The 20,311-nt window shown below is 48.0% G+C and overlaps 1 protein-coding gene across 7 annotated transcripts in view; it reads left to right on the top strand.

Moving 5' to 3' along the window:
* Positions 1-20,311, top strand: part of LOC140219018 (uncharacterized) — a 308,514-nt gene that overhangs the window by 150,334 nt on the left and 137,869 nt on the right. For 6 of the 7 annotated variants that reach the window (XM_072288860.1, XM_072288862.1, XM_072288861.1 and 3 more), the window contains one exon: positions 17,287-17,488. The exons of the other annotated variant lie outside the window; for it this stretch is intronic. In XM_072288860.1, the coding sequence (XP_072144961.1) occupies positions 17,287-17,488 (202 nt within the window). The remainder of the gene's footprint in view (positions 1-17,286; positions 17,489-20,311) is intronic. 7 annotated transcript variants of the gene reach the window in all.

Below are 20,311 nucleotides of genomic sequence, written 5' to 3'. Positions count from 1 at the left end.
TTTTTCTTTGAGAGTTACCAGAATTAGGGAGTTTGTTGTTAGGCAATCTTGTGCGTTTAAGAACTCTAGTGTCCATATCCACATCTCGATTGCCTAAAGAGCCTGAATTATAATGGCATTCATGATCAACCTGTTTTGAAGTCGAAGGTTTTGCTAAATCCACACTCCTAGAGGAGAGATAAGTATGACACTCAGGCGACTTTCTAAATAAGGCGGCCGAATTCGGTACGCTGCCTGTTATTGTCTAAGAGATACCGGACAACTGCGTGGATATTAATGTAGCCAAAGAGTCAGATATGCTTAGTGGGATCTTTTCTAAGGCATTTTTCATCACTTTTTCTACCGCTGTTGCATTTGTCTGGGAAATCTACGAGTCCATGCCAGGTGACTGACGGGGTGTTGCTCCAGCATAAAGCTGGGTCCTGCTCTGAACTTCTGCAAGGGCGTCTCGACGAGCGTACAGCATCCTCTCAATTATTTCGATTACTTGGATCTCTGTCGACCTTGCAGGGAAGTTGGAGTAGTCGGCAGCATGATTAGCATTGCACAAACAGCATGACTGGGCATGAGATGTGAAATCGTTGGCATGATGGCCTTGCCCGCGTAAGCGGCGATGAGTACATGATCGACATCCATTAGGGATGTGACCGTGCCGCCAGCACTTCATGTATTGTAGTTGTTGTGGAGCTAAGGGTTCTACTTTATAGATTAATGGCCATGCCTTTATCTGTCACCCTTACCGTCCCTACAAATACTGCTATTATTGTTTCTGTAGGAACCCTCTTATTATATACAAGCCTCGCACCGCGGTATACGGAAACTACACCTACTGCCGAAAATATATCCAGGATTTCTGATGGACTTAAGCTTATGTCCACACCGCGGACTATCCCTTTCCAGCAAGCTAGGGGAGGAGGGAAGAAAAAGCTCACCGTCCACATGGCAAAATCAGTGCATTTCAGTAGATCCTTCATATAGGCCTGGTCAGACGAACAACAGAGGGCTTCCCCGCGTCCAAAGTGTCGGATCTCGGTTACGTGCTGGAAGTGTGACGAGATTACGCGAAGCACTCATTGAATGGCCTTGGCGTTCTTCATACCAATAGCTGCTACATTCGTGGGTACTACAGCCACAGGAGTGCTACTGGTTCCACTGAGAAGGAACAACTCCACTGGTAGATCCTGCGGGGGAATGGAATCAGACCAGAGTATAGCCCTCTGGCCCGAAGATGAAACAAATGTCACGTTGTCAATAACCGCCACTTTCAATTAAAGGAATAACAAAGAAACAGTAAAGTTAAGAAGAGAAAGGTAACCGCCGGCTACTTGTAAGCAAACCCGGATGTGGTCCGGACCAGACAGTGTGCACGGCCGTCGCAGACAATGAACGTGTAGCTCCATGTAGCCCGCCGAACGTCGTCTTCTTTCGCCACTGTCCGTTTTTTTTTTTTTGTTATTGGCGCTCATTCTTCCCTTTGTTGCGAAACTTCATGAGATTTCCCCGTTGGCAGACGAAGCCCACCGGAAAAGTCAGCCAGTTGCTGCTGGATTGTAAGGCTTCTGGTGGGCAACGTGCGTGACTTCGGTTTTGTCCGAGTGTCGTCTACTGTTTGTGAGGCGAGTGTGATAGTTGACCCCGCTGAGGCCCTCGAGTGTAAGGTAAAGTCCAACATAGTGGGCCAAGAACTTCTGGCAGAAGCCGCCGTTTCGTAATGGTGTCCAGAGCCACACAAGGTCACCAGGATTGAAATATACATGTAGGATACGGCCGCCGTAGCGGATCTTTGATCGGTTCTGCGAAGCCAGGTAGCGTAGCCGAGCAAAGTGTCGAGCATCTTCTGCTCGACAGAGGATCTTGGTAATAGAGTCATTCTCATGAGCGAAGTAGGGAAACATGGTGTCGAGCGTGTAGCGAGGCGGACGGGCGGAAAGAAGAAAGAACGCTGAGTGACCGGTAGTCTCGTGTCTAGCGGTGTTGGATGCATAAGTGACAAAAAGCAAGACACTGTCCCAGATTTTTATGTGCGGTATCGACATACATTGATAGCGTGCTGGTAAGCGTTCTGTTTGTACGTTCAACCAGATCATTAGTTTGTGCATGGTATGGCGTCGAATGCCGGAGGCTAGCTGAACACAGAAGATCGGTATCTTCAACAACGGCTGCGGTAAGTTTTCTCCTACGATCACTGATTATAATGCTAGGAGGCCGATGTCGGAGAATGATGGAATACAATAAGAAACGAGAGACTTCTGCGGCCCTTGCCGATGTCAGCGCTTCCGTCTCACAACAACGGGTCAGGTGGTCTAAACACACAATAATCCAGCGATTGCCATTCGAGAATCTCGGAGAGGGGCCCAGGAGTTCTATACCAACTTGTTCGAAAGGAGCACTGGAAGACGGAACTGACTGAAGTCGACCATGCGGTGTGTTTGGAGGTCGCTTGTAAGGCTGGCATTCGGTGCAGCTGGCGACGTACCGCCTGGTATCGTGACGCCTCTTACGACAGTAAAAGCGCTCTTGAGCACGGTATAGCGTTCTTGTAGAGCCAAGATAGCCAGAGGTTGGATCGTCGTGCATGCCGCCTAGTACTTGAATATGGGGGCTCTTGGGGACAACTACAAGCTAGCGCGTGCCAGTGGTCGCGTTTTTCTCCTTATACAGGACGCCGTCACGTAGGTGAAAGCGGTTGCCTCCGGAAGGCTCGTGTGCTGTCGCGAAGAGTGGTTGCAAACTGACGTCCTTCTGCTGTTTGGATATGAAGGTAACCGTATCAGGAAATTCCGTAGATACAGAGGCGATGTATTGATCGAAGTTGTCAGCATCACATTCAGTCGTTGGAAGAGGCGTCCGAGAGAGGCGATCAGCATCCCCCTGTCGTCGAGTGATCTTGTACGAAACAAAAAAATTGTACTCTTGTAGACAAAGAGCCCAACACGAAAGTCAATGAGAAGGGTCCCGAATATTCATGAGCCAGCACAGTGAATGATGACTCGTGACCACAATGACGGGGCGCCCGTAGAGGTAAGAACAAAACCGTTGCACCGTGAAGATGACACTCAAACACTCTTATCAGTCATTGTATAATTGCGCTCGGAGCGGCTCAAGGAGGGGCTAGCGTACGAGATCACGTGCTCACTTCCGCCAAATCGCTGAACAGGCACATCGACGATGCTAACTCCGCTTGCATCGGTGTGAACTTCTGCCGGGGCTGAGTGATTGAAGGGGCGAAGAATAAGCTGCCACGTCAAGAGGAAGTTTAATTGACAAAACGAAGTGTCGCCCTCAGTGGTCCACTGAAAAGGAACGCCTTTCTGGAGAAGGTGCGCAAGAGGATGGGCCACGTCGGCAAATTTAGGAAATGTATCGGCGACAGTAGGAGCATAAGCTTAAAGAGCTTGGTAGCTGCTTGGCACCGTGAGGTTCCTTAAATACATCTACAGCCGCAGTATTTTGTAGATCTGGTCGCATTCCGTTTTTATCGACCTGATGTCCCAGCACAAGAGCTTGTCGTTCACCAAAATGGCACTTCTTCAAATTCCGAACAAAGCCGGCTTTCTCCAATTAGTTCATCACCGACTCCAGACGCTTGGTAAGCTCACTAAATGTTTGTCCGAAGATCACAACGTCGTTCAGATAGCACATGCAAACTTCCCATTTCAAGCCGCCCACTATAGTATCCGTCAGCCTTTCGAACGTTGCGGGCGCGTTGCACAGCCCGAAAGGCAAGATGTTAAATTCAAATAATCCGTCGGGCGTTACAAATGCTCTTTTTCTCTTATCGTCACTGAGCATAGGAATTTGCCAGTAATCTGACCGCAGACCTAAGGAATAAAAGTAAGAGGCCGTAAAAAGGCAATCGATCGCTTCGTCAATGCGGGGAAACGGGTACACGTCTTTTTTAGTAATGACATTTAGGCGTCTGTAATCAGCGAAGAATCGCCATGTACCGTCTTTATTCTTCACCAATGTATCTGCTGCTGCCCAAGGGCTAGGTGATTCTTGGATGAATTATTTGCTTAGAATTTCTTCGACCTGATTGCTGAATATCTTGCGGTCTGCGGGCGACACAAGATAGGGTTTTTCTCAAATATGTTGGGCAGACATTTTATGGATGCGATGACGAGTTCTTGACGCAGGGATCGATGACGGGCTGTCGTTATGAGAAGCGAAGTCGAATACTAAAAAGCGTTTTTGAAGGAGGGCCGCCAACGACTCACGCTTATGGTTACTGAGTGATTTAGCAACTATGCAAATGATCTTTGAGTGCTACTCGCTTCTCATGGGCCCGAAAGTACTGCAATCATTTCCATGGATATCAACGAGTCTTCTTGAAATGTGGCAACCTTGAAGCCTTGAGGCAGCGCCATTGCTTCAGTAGAACAGTTTATCCCCCATACGCTGTACATCCATTCAGCCCCGATACTATGCAAAGTGAAACCAACACATTTTTCTTTGGGCCGTTCACATGTACAGGATCCCCGGCAGCATTAAATGCCTGCAAGCTGAACAAACAGCAGAAGCGCGGATGGCGGATAAAGCGGGCACAACTCTATCCTCAGAAACACAAAACAGACATTCCTGGCTGGGTGAGTCTCCCGCCTACGGAGTTCGCCCGTTCGGCAGTCAACATTGGCACCCCCAACTGCAAAAAGTAGATCCCTAAAATGACGTCTTGAGTAGGACGAGGAAGAAGAGTAAACTCAGTGTTAAAAACTCGGTCGCTCAAGCAGGCATCCACACTGCAAACGCCGACCGGTTATAACGAGTCACCGCTCACTCCACGAAAACTAGTGCTCTCGTCCCAACGAAACAACCTTGCGTCCGGGAAGGTTTTTAAACAGCAGGCTCATCACGGAAACAGATGTGCCGGTGTCGACTAAATCTATGGTGGAGGCACCGTCAAGAAGCACACGAAGCGTATTCTTCAGCATAAGAATAGTTGGAGGTATATCAGTCGGCAGCCAAGGTTTTCCAGCAACCTCACCTCCATCGGGCACGCTGGCTAGCCTTCCGGCGGGAGTCATGTGAAGAGGCGCCGTGGAGATGATGATATGGTGTGCCGTCAGGGAGAACGGTAAGCTCGGAAAGCTGCGGATTGTGACAGAGTAGCTCCCAAGTAGCTTCCTAGGGTCGAATTACGTGGCCTCTTTTCTCGGAAGGGGCCTCTTAAAGCGGAGTTCCCTGGCCGCTGTGCGTCCAAGCTGCGAGCACTGTGCCACGTACACGGCATCGATTGTACATAGCCTGATGGCCGGCGTTTGTTACTGTTGCGGCTTCGTTATGATAGAGTTCTGCGCATGGGCAGTACACTTCCGTTCCTTGTTTCTGCTCCCACTTCCCTTCCCATTTCAGGGGAGAAAAGCAATCACACGCCCCTAAATAAACGTCTTCTATGTTCGAGCGGTCTGTGCCTCGCAATATTTTGGGCCACGTGCCGTGGCTATGCTGCAGTGGCCACGAGCCAGCATACCCCCCCCCCCCCCCCCGTCCCTCAGTGAAAGAAGACCCGGAATCGGCAGCCGCGAAGGCAGCCTCGCCGACGACAAGCATGGCTCATCACATGCTCCCTGCATTCAACGAAGATACAGATAAGTGGAAGCCGTATCTCATTAAGGCAGATGCCTACTTTGAAGCTAACGGAATCGCCGATTCAGCCAAGAAGAGAGCGCTTCTCGTGGCAGCCTTGAGCACACGCAAACCGTGCAAGTATTAGCCGGCAAGGTCGCACCGCGAGCCCCAAACGCATTGAGCTTCCAGCAAGTTCTCGAGGTGCTAAGCGAGTACTATGATCCGAAGCGACATGATATAACGGAAAGTTTCAAGTTTTTCAATCGCTGCCAGATGGAAGGGGAATCTGGCACGCAGTTTGTGGTGCGAATACGCCGCATAGCCGATAACTGAACATTTGGCAACGCCCTGGAGCGGATGCTCAGAGATCGTATTGTGTGTGGTATGCGGTCAAGGTCCCTACAATTACTGGCAAAGCCCGACCTCATGCTAGAGGAGGCTGAAGCGCTCGCAATTTCAGCTGAAACTGCCGATAATGATGCCATGAAAATGTCATCCGAGCCAAAGGCTCTATTGAAGTTGCAGGCGGCTCGAAAAACACCTGCCGGGGAAAACAGAAAGGCTGAAGAACATCTAGAATACGGAAGATGTCGCAGCTCAAAACACGATAATGGCAGTTGCGGATGGGCAAATGCACGTTGCTATCGCTGTGGGCGGCGGAGACACCTTGCTAAGAAATGTCAAAGCCACCCTAACCGCGGAAGGTTAGCTAGCAGAGCGAGGCACGCAAATGCACTAGCTATAACGGAAACAACGCAAATGGACGATGGCAGTGACGAAGTCCGCCTTTGGAAATTGGCTTCGTAGCGTAAATATTTTCTCGAGCCGCCAATCCGCCGCTCATTTATATGAATGGGGTCGGCGTTCAAGTAGCCATGGAAGTCGACACCAGGTCGCCAGTATGTGTCATTTCTCGGGAACTGTACATGAAGCACCGAAACCATTGGCTTGCTTTGAAGCCGTCACGTGTGAAGTTGTTTTGCTACGCAGGGCGGTTACTGGTGCTGGGCGACCTGACATTATGTGTAGGCTTCAAAGACGAGCTCGTAGACTGTCCCCTCACAATGCGCTACTGCGAAGGGCCAAGCCTATGCGGAAGGAATCTGCTGACGCTGCTGGACAACGCTGGCGCTCCGGTGCTACATGTGACACCGGCCTGCGGAGCCACAGAAACGAGTGAAATGGACACCTGCAAGGTCAAGGCCATTTTCACAGACTACCAGGACATCTTTACCACGGAACTCGGCCTAATGAAGGGTCCTCCAGCAAGCCTGAACCTCAAAGATTGAGCAATACCAAAGTTTTTGTCAGGCGAGATCTGTTCCTTATGCTTACGCGACAAGGTAGCTTTGGAGCTGGACCGACTCGTCCTTTCCCTCGGCATCTTATCGCCAGTCAGCCATTCGAATCGGGCAATGCCCATAGTGCCGGCGTTAAAAAAGGATGGCTCGGTACGAAGTTCTGGTGCTATTAAAGTTACATTGAACCCGGTTTGCGCAATCGAACAGTATCCTATTCCTGTAATTGAGGATATGTTCGCAGCTTTAAGTGGCGGTGAATGTTTCAGCACCCTCGACTTGCGAGACGCTTACAGTCAGGTGCCTCTAGAGGAAGTCGCGCGCAAACTTTGCGTAATCAATATGCACAAAGGCTTATTTTCCTGCAATCGGCTCCCGTTCAGAATATCGTCTGCACCGTCGATCTTCCAGAGAAAAATCAACACTATTATCAATGACTTACCGGGCGTTCAAGCGTATCTTGATGATGTAATCGTGTCCGAAAAGAAAGGCGATAACGGAAAGCGATTGAAAGTCGTCTTCGAGCGTTTTCGTGATCATGGGCTTAAGTTACAGTATGAAAAATGTAAATTTAGAGAATCGGCAGTTGCATACCTCGGACATCGCATTGACGGCGAGGGCCTTCATCCAATAGAAAACAACGTGGAAGCTATCATGCGCACACCTTATCCGCGGAACGTGACCGAACTGCGGTCATTTATAGAAAAGTTGACTTTCTACACGAAAGTTTTGCCAAACATGTCGACGTACCTAGCACCGCTGTATAAACTATTCGAAAAGAACACGCGGTGGGAATGCAGCGCACCGCAAAAGGCTGCCTTCGATGCAGCAAAAGAAGGTCTGAAAAATGCTCCAATTCTTGGGCATTTCGACACTGCAAAGGAACTCAAGCTAGAGTGCGATGCGTCGTCGCTCGGGGTCGGAGCAGTTCTGTTTCACTCCATCAACAACGTAAATATGGTGTGGTCTCAACGCGCGAACTGAAGGATCTAACGGACGGCGACTCGACATTGCGTAAGGTTCCAGATTACGTGTTGCGCGGTTGGCCACGAAGCAAGACAAACGTAAAGCCCGATTTAGCACCTTATTACGAGCGTAGGCTATAATTGTCCTTGGCCCACGACCTCGTATACTGGGGTAATCGTGTCGTCATACCAAGTGACGCCAGAGAGAGTTTCCTGCAACTTCTTCACTAAACCCACCGAGGATCATCGGCTATGAAAGCCGTGGCACGCTCCTTATTTTGGTGGCCAGGACTTGACCGCAACACAGAGCAACGCGCGGCCAACTCTAAGAATTGCATAGCAAATTTACCTATGCCACCGGTCGCACCTCCCTAAACTGGCCGAAGACGGAAGAACGGTGATCTCGGATCCATATCGACTTTGCAGGACCCGTAACCGGGAAGATGGTCCTAGTTGTAGTGGACGCGCACTCCAAATGGATCGAAGCAATTCCTATGAAGCATGCAAACGTGGAAATAAGAATAATGGCTCTGAGGAGCATATTTGCCCCTTTTGGTGTGCCACGTAGAATAGTATAGGACAACGGCACACAGTTCACGAGTTAGGAATTTTCCACATTTACAGCAAACATCATCGCGCATCTGTGCAAGGCACCTTTTCATCCACAATCAGACGGAGCTGCTGAAAGGCCGGTGTGAACGATAAAGCAGTGTATTCAGAAAATAAAGGGAGGTGATCTCGGCGATTGGAAGGCTACTGTTCAATTATAGACGAAAACCTCTGAAGACTAGGAAATCGCCTTCAGAGATCCTCCTGGGGTATCAAATAAGATCGCGTTTAGACACCTGCTTACCTGTGAATGTTGCAGGTACAACTGAGGGGAGCCACGACTGGACACTGGCGCCAGGCAGCAGCGTGTACGTCCAGAATTACGGACAGGCAGAGAAGTGGATCCCTAGTCGTGTCAAATCGGCGACCGGAGCACGGATGGTAACCGTAGAGACCCCCATTGCCATCGTCAATCGGCACGTCGATCAGGTGCGCCGCCGCTCGGATTCATCCCAAAGGTTTCCGGGCACCGATACGACTGCTCATGGTCCAGGGTCCAGCCAGACGCCAGGTCCCAGCACCTGCACCAATGCAGCCACTTCCTTGGAAGCGGCCGCCCCAGGTAATTCTCCAGATACAGCCCAAATTGCGGACGACAGCATTCGGCCTCGCACCCTTCCTTTCCCAACTACCTTGAGGCCGAAGCTTCGCAGCAAGTCCTGCACGGGTCAATGAGGCAGCGCAAGCCAATGCAACGGTTCCATTTTTGAGGAGAGGGCGGTGTTGCGTCTTCGTCATGGTAGAGTTCTGCGCATGCGCTATACTTCCGTTCCTTTTTTCCGCTCCCACTTCCCTTCTCACTTCAGGGGATAAAAGCTATCACACGCCCCTAAGTAAACGTCTGCTATGTTCGAGCGGTCTGTGCCTCGTAATATTTCGGGCCGCGTGCCGTGGCTATGCTACAGTTACAGTATCCAATTATCTGATCAGGTGTGTCACAGCTGCAGAACACTGGCATAGGGCGAACTTCGGAATGCTGGTGAGAATGTTCTGCTGCGACCGTGCGTGGAGAATAACGAATATTCTCACCTTATAAGTCATAGGGAGGGGCTCGTCGTCAAGAACGAACATAGCGTGGGCGCTGATCAAGGCTTCGGTCAAAAGAATCGTTATAAGATGGTTCACTCAGGTCATAATGCGGGCCGTCTCTATAGCTGCCAAAATCCGCAGCGTTTCTCGAGTGCTGCCAAGGAGCCGAGGGGGTCGCACAAACGGCGCCACACAACGTGCTTGTTCTTCGCGTCGAAGGAGCTCCTCACGGACAATCTGACTAATGGCGAACGATAAGTATGTTGGAGAACTCGTGTCCACACTGGCCGCAGTCATCACGTCAGGTGGGCTCGGCGGCTGCGCACAGACGCAGATCGCTAATCCATTCAATCTTGTCATGCATGTGTTTCAGGGCGCATCCGTGCGCCTGTTGCTTCAAGCTCTTGCGACGGCTTGCCTGGCAGCTCCGCTGCAATATCGTGCTTGGTCAGGCGAACATGAAAGGATTGCCTGTCATCCATCCCTCTTGTGCACCCCTGGATTTTCAACTGCACCACCCTTCAAGCCCCTGGATTTCGTCGGGAGCGGCAGATCTGCGTTTTCGACGACGCCGCTACCGAAGACGGTGGCGCTCGATGCAGCGTGGACAAACCTGCCGTCATCGACATCAACTTTCCGGTCACCACCTTTCCGGTCATCAACAATAATAGAGCAGACACTGTCAGTGGCGCCTTGTGGGCTCGGCGGCTGTGCACAGACGCAGATCGCTAATCCATTCAATCTTGTCATGCAGGTAGGTAAAGCTTACAGTCTTTTTTCTAAGAAGTCTAGCAATTATTTCCTGCTTCAGCTGCCGAGCCCGCACTGCTGCCTTCTTCTAGCTCTTGAGTGTTCTCACGTAATTCGTGCCTTGTTGATGATGTCAGGCGATGTTGAAAGCAACCCGGGCCCGAACTCCGGTTCTTTACTAATTGAATTGAAGAACTTGTTTGATGGTCAGTCGCAATTAATCAGTCAGGTTCAAGACTTGAAAGTTCATTTATTGTCGACGGACAAAGCTATTGCTGCTATTGGCAAACGTATGACTGATCTAGAGGGGTATTATCAAAATCTTGTCTCCCTACGCTCCGACTTTGAAACCGTGAAAATGTGTACCGCTCAAGTCGCCACCGCGTTACACAGGCTTCAAACGCGTATTGATGACGCCGAGAACCAGTCACGACGCAATAATCTTATTTTTATGGGCTCCCTGAATCAACTGAATCAGAGGCGTTTGCCCAGACCAAGCAACATATCATCAAGCACTGCCACGATCATTTGAATATTTGTATCGATCTGAAAGAAATTGAGCGCGCACATCGTCTCGGTCATCGCACAGGTACTAACCGCTACCGTCCAATCATAGCAAAATTTACCTTTCATAAAACAAAAGAATTGATTCTTTCTAACGGCCGCAAGTTCAAAGGAACCAGCTTCCGCGTTGGAGAGGATTTCTCTCGTTCCGTACGAAACGCTCGCAGGCGTCTCATAACTTTCGCGAAAAGCAAATCACTACCTTCTTCTTCGCGATTCAAAACACTGCATATGGGCCATAAGCGCTACGTCTACGACGAGCAAACGCAGTCTGTCAAAGAAATAATATAGCAATTTCCCCGTTGTAAAAATGTCTGTTGCAGTGTTAAGCCAAAATCTAACGTATCATTGTTTGTAATCTTTACCAACGCACGCAGTTTCCTTTCAAAACGTGACGCTTTTTCCAGCCTTGTTTTATCATCCAACAGTAATACAATGGTGATAACCGAAAACTGGCTAACGGAAGATATAACAGATACAGAAGTACTAGCCCACCTACCAGAATTTCATGTCTATCGAAAGGATCGCAAAGGCATGCGGGGGGGGGGGGGGGGGGGGCGGTGTACTTATTGCTATGCACCAGCAGTTATCGTGCTCCGTAGCAAAAAACATCACATCTGATCTTGAAGTATTAGGGCTAATTATTCACGCCGCTTCCCCCCATACTATTATTCTAGGTGTTTGCTACAGGCCTCCAAATAATGTTCCAGATTTCACATTTAAACTTAATAACAGTCTGAGTGACCTTAGTAATCAACACCCACAGGCAGAAGTCCTCCTTTTTGGCGATTTTAATTTTCCTCAAATAGATTGGAGCAATGACGTCCTCATAACTATGGGCAGTGGGCCTGCCAGAGATTTTGTGGATTTCTTCCTTAATTTTAATTTAACCCAACTTGTATCCGAGCCTACACACGTTGCACTGAGCACTTCTAGCATCTTAGATCTCATCCTAACCAGTAATCCGGAAAGGTTGTCATCAATAGCGTATCTACCTGAAGTCAGCGACCACAAAGTAATTCACGACACATTTTCGTTTCAACCTGTAAAACGCAATTTAGCCGGCAAAACAGTCCGTCTGTACAATAAAGGGAATTATGATGCAATTAATAGTGATCTGAGCGCATTTCTTCCTACGTTCGTGAGGTTATCTTCTACGCGCTCTACTAATGAAAACTGGTCAATATTTAAAAACAAGCTAGGTGATCTCGTTGATCAGTTCATACCGAGAATAACGTTCCGCGAAAAGCGAAACAAGCCATGGTTCACTAAAACAATTAAGCTACTTGAAAATAAAAAGAAACGTCTCTTCCGCTCAGCCATACTGAACGGACACCCCTCTGCTTGTCGGAAATATTTTGTGGCCGAAGACGATTATCTGAGGGCTATGCGGAATGCTAAATTCTCCTTTTTCCACGATGAACTGCCTAAAATGCTTACACCCGCCGTGGTTGCTCAGTGGCTATGGTGTTAGGCTGCTGAGCACGAGGTCGCGGGAGCGAATCCCGGCCACGGCGGCCGCATTTCGATGGGGGCTAAATGCGAAAACACCCGTGTACTTAGATTTAGGTGCACGTTAAAGAACCCCAGGTGGTCGAAATTTCCGGAGTTCTCCACTACGGCGTGCCTCATAATCAGAAAGTGGTTTTGGCACGTGAAACCCCATAATTTAATTTAATTTTTTAAAATGCTTACGAACAGCCCTCGTCAATTTTGACAAATAATAAACCCCCAGGAGGCGCGCATGATCAGCGTGTTAAATGCACATGCCGAAGTGGTCAGCGACAGCGAGTGTGCTAACATTTGTAACGCAGCATTTTCTCTGTATTTACTAACGAGACTTGAACTCCAGATCTTCCCACATCTACTAACATAACTGCGCGTATGTCGCCAATTATATTATCGGCAAACGGGATCACCTCAATCATTGATAACATCAAGCTTTCATCGTTAGCAGCTGTAGATGATGTTAATTCCAAACTCTTAAAAAATATGAGCCATGTATCTGCTGCGTACCTAACTTTGTTGTTTTCGCAGTCAGTCTCTACAGGCATCTTACCATCCGACTGGAAAGTGGGCAAGGTCGTTCCAGTCTTCAAATTAGGCAACCGAGACACCCAATTAAATTATCGTCGTATATCATTAACTAGTGTCCCCTGCAAAATCATGGAACACGTCATATACTCGCATATCATGAACTTTTCAGACTAAATCTGTTTTTTTCACCCTTGTCAGCATGGATATCGAAAAGGCTGTTCTTGCGAAACACAGTTGGCAATATTACTTCACGACCTGCACGTTAACCTTGACAGTAGCCTTCAGACTGATGCCATATTCCTTGATTTCGCAAAAGCATTTGACACAGTTCCTCATAAACATTTGCTGCTAAAATTGTCGCAGTTAAACTTGCACCCCAACGAACTAAAGTGGATGGAAGCATTCTTGACTAACCGCTCTCAGTTTGTTTTTGTTAATAACCATTATTTTAGCAGAATCCCAGTAACATCAGGCGTCCCCCAGGGATCCGTCTTAGGACCACTTCTTTTAATTTACATTAACTATCTACCAACGCATGTATCATGTAGCATTCGTATGTTTGCAGATGATTGTGTAATCTACCGCAAAGTTACCAACACATCTGACCATACATTCATCCAGAACGATCTCAATAGTGTACAAGAATGGTGTAATCGCTGGCTAATGAACCTAAATCCTATAACAAATGTAAACTCGTGTCTTTCACTCGCTGCCGTAACCCCCCCACATTTAGCTATTCCATTGCTGATGTTCCAATAGAACCAGTCTAATCATTCAAATACCTCGGTGTCACCCTATCTTGTGATCTGTCCTGGCCCGTGCACACTAGTAACATCATCTCAGCTGCTATTAGATCACTGGGATTTCTCAGGCGACATCTGCGTCATACACCACAACAAGTAAAAGCATTGGCCTATAAATCATATGTAAGATCAAAACTTGAGTATGCATCTCCCATCTGGAGCCCGCATCAGATTTATATCATAAATGCCCTTGAGGCTGTGCAATATCGTGCTACTAGGTTCATTCAATCTTCATATTCGTACGATATCAGCATTTCATCGATGAAAGCGGAATCTGGCGTGGAAACGCTTTCTTTCCGTCGACAGGCTACACCCTCTCTCCCTTCCATTCATTTTTTTTTCAGCCCCCTAAATCACCCACCGTACATCCGCCCCCTTCATACATATCTCATCGCACCGGTCATCCGCTTCACGTTGCACGCGCACGTGCCTGGATCACCACTTTTCAAGCACCATATTTTATTCGAGCATCAAGGGACTGGAACGGCCTTCCACACGCCATCGCAGCCATCACAAGCCCATCTGCCTTAACCGACGCTGTTGTCACCCATATCTCAAAATGAACGCCTGTTTCTAATGTTTATTTTACTAACCACCCCTTATGTAATACCCCTCCAATGGGGTTTTTAAGGTAATAAAGTGAAGTGAAGTGAAGTTAGCTAGCTGTCCAAATTTCGGTTTAATTGGACGATTCTTGAGTGTTTTGAAGGTACGGCAGTGCCACATCACGTCTGATACGGTTTCCAAGTTGTCTTTTCCAATGAAGAAGTTAGATACCGCTTCCGCGATTTTTTTTTATAAAACGTGTCCCACCTTATCTCCGTATCTTCTGACGTTCGAGAGTTTGGGGTCTTGCACAGTTTCAGAACTTCCTTGATGAATGTAGTGCATGTCTCTCCAGGGACCTGAGCCCTCTGAGCTAACGCTAATTGCGCTTGTTTTTTTCTTAGCATTCGAAGCGCCAAAACACTTCTTGATCTCCTCCACGAACAGGAAATACAGCAAATTACAATGACAGCAAACGGGAAGAGAAATGCGACGCTAATGAAACACAGAGCGCTATGGCGATACAATAGGCACGAAGTTCTCCAGGGCATGGCGAAAGTAGTAATGGTTGAAGGACTTACGTATTGAAATGCGGTTGTTTGCTTGAAGGCAGAGGTAAAATCGTGACTCAGAGACAACGAAAAGTCCCTAAGACACCTGGCATTGAGCGCTCACGGGAAGACTACAATTGAAGCTGTGCAAGGAAGGTATGGGCTGGCTAAGTTTTGAAGTGAGGAAAGCGCACAGTAAAAGTGATTATGAAGAACGAGTGAGGAATATTGAAGGATGTAAATGGGCTCTCAGAAGGTTCAGATATTTGTACACGAAAAACATTGATTCAGAGGGGAGGAAAAGAGCTAGGGAGCTTACCAGCAAATATGCGACCGGTATGGTGAGCAACATGGCTAAAGAGAGCGCCAAGCGGAAAGCCAGACAGGCTCGATAATCTCCTGCCTTGCGGGAAAAGAAACCTGCTATGAGTAACTACTTAGGACTACAGACGAAATCATGAAAGATGTAGTTTAGGATAACTCAAGGAGAAGGTCACTACGTTTAGAAGCGAGACCACCATGCCTTAGAACACGCACTTATAAAGTGAGATACAACAAGGAAGACGAAGTGTCTGCTAGCTGCCGTAAAGCTGGGGAAACGATGGAGCACGTTTTATTGGAACGGGAAGGTATCTGCCCAGCCGTCAATTTAGGCTCCTCTCGCCTCCATCAACCCCTTGGGTTCAGCGACAAGGGGGAAATTACACGTGTCCGCAATAGAGATTAGTAAGATGCGATCGGAAGATTGGTGGAAGAAAAGTAGGGAAGCCACAAACAAAGGGGGCGTGCAAAAGCCATGTTCCCAATAGGGGTTCACAAAGTTTGTTGATGCAAATTCATCGTGTATTATGTCCTGCTTTTCTTTTTTTCTTTCCTTTAACGTAGGCAGGGCATTAGGCAATATAATGACAAGAGCTTGGTGGCGCAACCTGCCACCCCGTTCCAAAGGGGATGCTCATACCATCCATTCATCCATCCATCCAGCCCATGAAGCGTCCCCAGCGGCCGAACACGACTGCCATTTGCGTGGGCTCTACGATTTGATGAACATGACATCTGTACGGGCTGGCCGATTGGATAAAAATGTCGACACCTGCATGGTCTTGACGAGTGGCTGAAAATGACCTTACCCGGAGAGACTGAAAGGGTTATAAGACAGAAAACTATAAGAAAGACAGAGACGTTCTTCTTGCCGCGATGCGCAGCGGAATATTTGCTGCCCACCGTCAATAACTTTTTACTGATATTTTGCTTTGCTCTATTCCTGTACATGTTGTAAATAAATGCCGCTTCTCTAAGTGCCAATTAACGTCAGCCAACTCCCGCACCCCACGAGAAGATCAGACGCCCAATTTTTAAGAATTTTAAGTTTTTAATTTTTAAATGTGTAACAGGAAGAAGTATCGTACTGGGCAAGCACTCAAAGCAAACATGCGAGGCACCGTCATTCCGGCAGTTTATCTGCAAACAAAGAAATGGAGTGCCTGATCCATAGCGAACTTTTGTTGAAAATTGTTATTTCCCCAAAATGATAGAACATAATAAAATATTCCTCTGTCTTATTTACAAAGTAGACGCGTTTCACCAAAACCAGCTTGGAATTTGTATACTGTAAAATATTGCCAATGTACTGTGATTGCATAAGCCATGCTTTGGCCAAATCATGTCACGAAAACGGTTTGCCTTTAGAATGCATAACAGACATTTGTAATTACGTGCAGTGTGTAGCGTAGGTCTCCTCTCTTCCCAGTGTTATTTTTTGCTTCATTTAGTTGCGCTAACAAGTCATGAAACTGCTATCGGTTATGGCGATTTGAGCCTGTGACTTGGCATACACGAATACGTAATGGTGTTTCTGTTTTATGCCACCGTTCAGTAAAAAAAGAGAACGTGACATGGAATTTTGGCAGGTAGTAAGAGAACACTTAAACCCTGTTATAAGGGACTGCTTTGTATGCTACATATGATTCCACATATAATGTTTTTTCTGTATATCTGGCGCTGGTAATTGGAATGTTTTGAGGAAATTATTATGCACCGTCCTGATATCTTTGCGATCTAGTCTACGAAAAAAAAAAAATACACGTGGGCAAAGCTACGCCAACAATATGTAATTTTAGCGTGTTTGCTTATGAATACCGCGTCTTCCAGATTAGAATTATTGACGTCAGAAATTGTACGGATGTGTTCAATTCCCCTTTTATCAATGTCGGTGCATTATCGGTGCAGACCGTTGTATACAACCATTAGATCTTTCTTTCGTAGACTACATACATCGTCCTTGCCCGATTCATTCAGTTGCAAACATGCTATGGATTGTGCTCTGGGTAAGCTGGTCTTCCCGAAAAGATAAGCGTTTCCACTCACGCAATATTATGCCCTTGAGGCCACTCAAGAACTACGGAGCACTTGTGCAAATTGCGTGCTTTGCGTAAACGCATATAAATCACTAACCATTAATTCAACCGCAGCTCTAATGCCCGCACACCCCAATGCATGCATAGCAATCGCCATCGTGCCATTTTGGCTCCCAATTCGCTTAAAGCTCACACACACTCTGGTGCAGGTTCTGCCCGCAGGTTGGAGTAAGGCCTAATTGCTACCAAGTTGGATATGCACCTCTAACGTCAAAGGACAGGTTTGGGCTTATTTCCATTGCCAATACGGGCGGCACAACGTGGGTCGGCTATGAGGAACCGGATCACCCTGGTTTCCCAGCCGGATACTACTACTCATTGTTCTACTTCAAGAATCACAACACGCTACACGTGAGTTGGGTTTTGCCATTAACGGCTTTCCCATTGCGTAGAAATAGTTAAACCCTGTTATAAGGGACTCCTTTGTGTGCTACATATGATCCCACATATCAAGTTCTTTCTGTATATCTGGCGCTGGTAATTGGAACGTTTTGAGGAAATTATTATACACCGTCCTGATATCTGTGCCATCTGGTCTGCGAAAAAAAATACATGTGGCCAAAGCAACGCCAACCTGTGAATTTAGCATGTTTGCTTAGGAATTATTACTCGGACCTGAAATTCAGCAATGAATCCGTTGTCGCAAGATTTCTTTGTTTATAGGCCATGAATACTAAGTTGGTTTCAGTCCCTTTTACCAGCACCATCAGTGACAGGGGCATGTATGGAGAACCGAGGACATTATCTCTGTTCTTTCCTACTTGTCCCTGTCGAAAGTGGTGGTGTCGAAGATAAACAACGAAATTTCAGCCGAGTACTCGTCTTTCTTAAACAACGCTACATCGCGCGCTTTTCTCTAACTTCCAGAAATAACTTTCCAGAGACATGCGCATAAAATAGAAATATTTTAAAGCTTTGCTATTTTTAATTGCCTTGCTGAATCGTGTAGACTGGCCGGTTACGTTGTAATAGCTGGATAGCCTGACTTGTTTGTCATACGGCAAGTTTAACCCTGAAGGCACCACTTGCCTACAGACAAGAAAGCATAACAAAGTTTCTACTTGCTGAAGTATGCTGAAGCACGCTGTTCTTGCTGAAGAAAGCAACAGAAGAACAGTTGCTGGCTAAATGAGATTACCAAACTTGAATGACAGCTGGCCCGAGTTTTTTGTGCGTTTACAGGATGAAAAGAGTGCGAGGAAAGAATTCACCGATGATTACCGTAATCCGTAATGCGAAATTTGAGCGCAGCCCTTTATGTGTTTTGGATTCGCGATATACTGAGGCAAAGAATTTGGGAGAGACGCGCACACATGCACAGTGACCTGAACGCTATTTATTTTCCCCACAAATTATTTTTTCAAAACACCATCGTCTCTCAGTCCTTGATGGTTTTCAAGGAAGCTTCGTGGTTGGAGAAATTAAGAGATGCGTGTTCGGCGGTTTGCTTCTGCTTCGGCGGCGTGCACCTCTGTATTCTCGCTGTTCTCTAGCGGTGGTGGTGCAGGCGAAGTTGCGCATTCGCAGTGGGTCCCAAGCGCGTGCCAGCACTTTGTTTCCGTATATGGTGTCGGTGGAGGCGCTTGCATCACGCCTAAGGAATGACTTCATCGGCGACGGGTCGCATTTTCACGATTGCTAGTAGGTAAGGCGGGACGTGACGCTTCTTGCGGCGCTCGACGTTTCTGCGCAGGTGCGAGTAAGAGCAGGTGCGAGAAAGCCAGGGGCCTTTGCTCCTTCAATGTGCGACTCTGCCTAGCCACTCCGGTGGAGAAGTTTCTTTGCGCGTGTAGCGTGCGCTTGTCCCTAAGTATGCCGGCATGGCGAAGGGGGTTCGAGTTTGCGCTCGGACGCTGGCTGCCGGCCCGGTGAAACAGGTGAACCAGCGCGCACTGACACCCAATTCGGTGATCGCTGGGTCTGAAGGTACGACGGAGAGACTTTCTCGTGCGTGCTGCGCTGGTGCTGAGTCAGTCATGCCGCATTATAACTTTGTCGCACCTTACGGCACACTGCCTTAAAAAAAAAAGAAATAAAAAACGATTGTCCCGGGGGAGCAATAAGAGCCGCAGTAGAGGCTGGGCCTGCTCTCCTGGACTTTTCAGGAGCATTTTTGAGTGCTCCCCCTTGAGTGAAATAAACGCACAGTGCCTTAGCAACCACGGTTGAACGCTGTTGCCTGATGTCACGCCGTGAGGATTACTGGCGTTGCGTCTCGCCCACATTAGGTTATGTTTAGGTTAGGTTTAGGTTAGCTTAGGTTACGTTAAGTTAGCGTGAAAAGCGTTACGGTGCCGCGGCGTCACAGCAGTCATGCCGGTCGGATTATTGTCTCTGCGTCTCGGCCACGTTATGTTACGTTAGGTTAGGTAAACGTTACTTTAGGTTAAGTTACCTTAGCGTTGCGTTACGCTAGGTTAGCGTAATAACCGGCGTGGCGCGGCGTCTTCTTACAACGGCTACGTCGTGAACATTCTTGTCTCTCTCGGCCTCGTTAGGTTGGGTTAACGCTAGCTTAGGTTAACGTTATATTAGGTTAACCTTAGGTTAGGTTAGCGTAAAACGCGTTAGAGGGCGCGGCGCATTCTTTTAGCGGTTGCGGGGCCGTCGAGTTTCTCCGGCGCCCTTTCACCCACTCGCTTTCAACCGCGGTTACTAAGCCGCGGTGCCTTCTATATTTTGAATATATGCGAATCGGCCTCTTCTACGGTCCCTACTGCTACCGCGGAAACATCTGCGATGCTATCACCTATTCACCGCGCCGGCAGCCAGCGTCCGAGCGCACACGAACTCGATCAGACTTCGCAATGCCGGCACGCCGAGGGACAAACGCATACAACAGGCGCTAAGAAACTCCTCCGTACTGCCTAGGCACAGTCATACATTCAAGGAGCAAAAGCCCCTACATTTTCTCTCTCGCACCAACTCTCACTCGCGCATGAACATAAACGACTGGCGCCTCCGATAGTGCCAACCCCGCTGTACCTACTAACAATTGCAAATACGCGAACGCTTGACGGCGCAAGCTACAACGGCCCATCTCGTAGCCGGGTGCCTTCATGGAGCACGTCTAGTGCGGCACTCCGGTTTCCTTCTCGCCATTTCCCCATATTTTCCGCCACTTTGCTTCACGTGCTTTCGCTGTACCCTCTTCCTCCACTTCTTTCCTCGCGC

The sequence above is a fragment of the Dermacentor andersoni genome, chromosome 6 (genome assembly GCF_023375885.2).
Source record: "Dermacentor andersoni chromosome 6, qqDerAnde1_hic_scaffold, whole genome shotgun sequence".
NCBI classification, from domain to species: domain Eukaryota; kingdom Metazoa; phylum Arthropoda; class Arachnida; order Ixodida; family Ixodidae; genus Dermacentor; species Dermacentor andersoni.
Note: the sequence above shows the minus strand (reverse complement) of the source record. Positions and strands in the feature narration are given on the sequence as shown.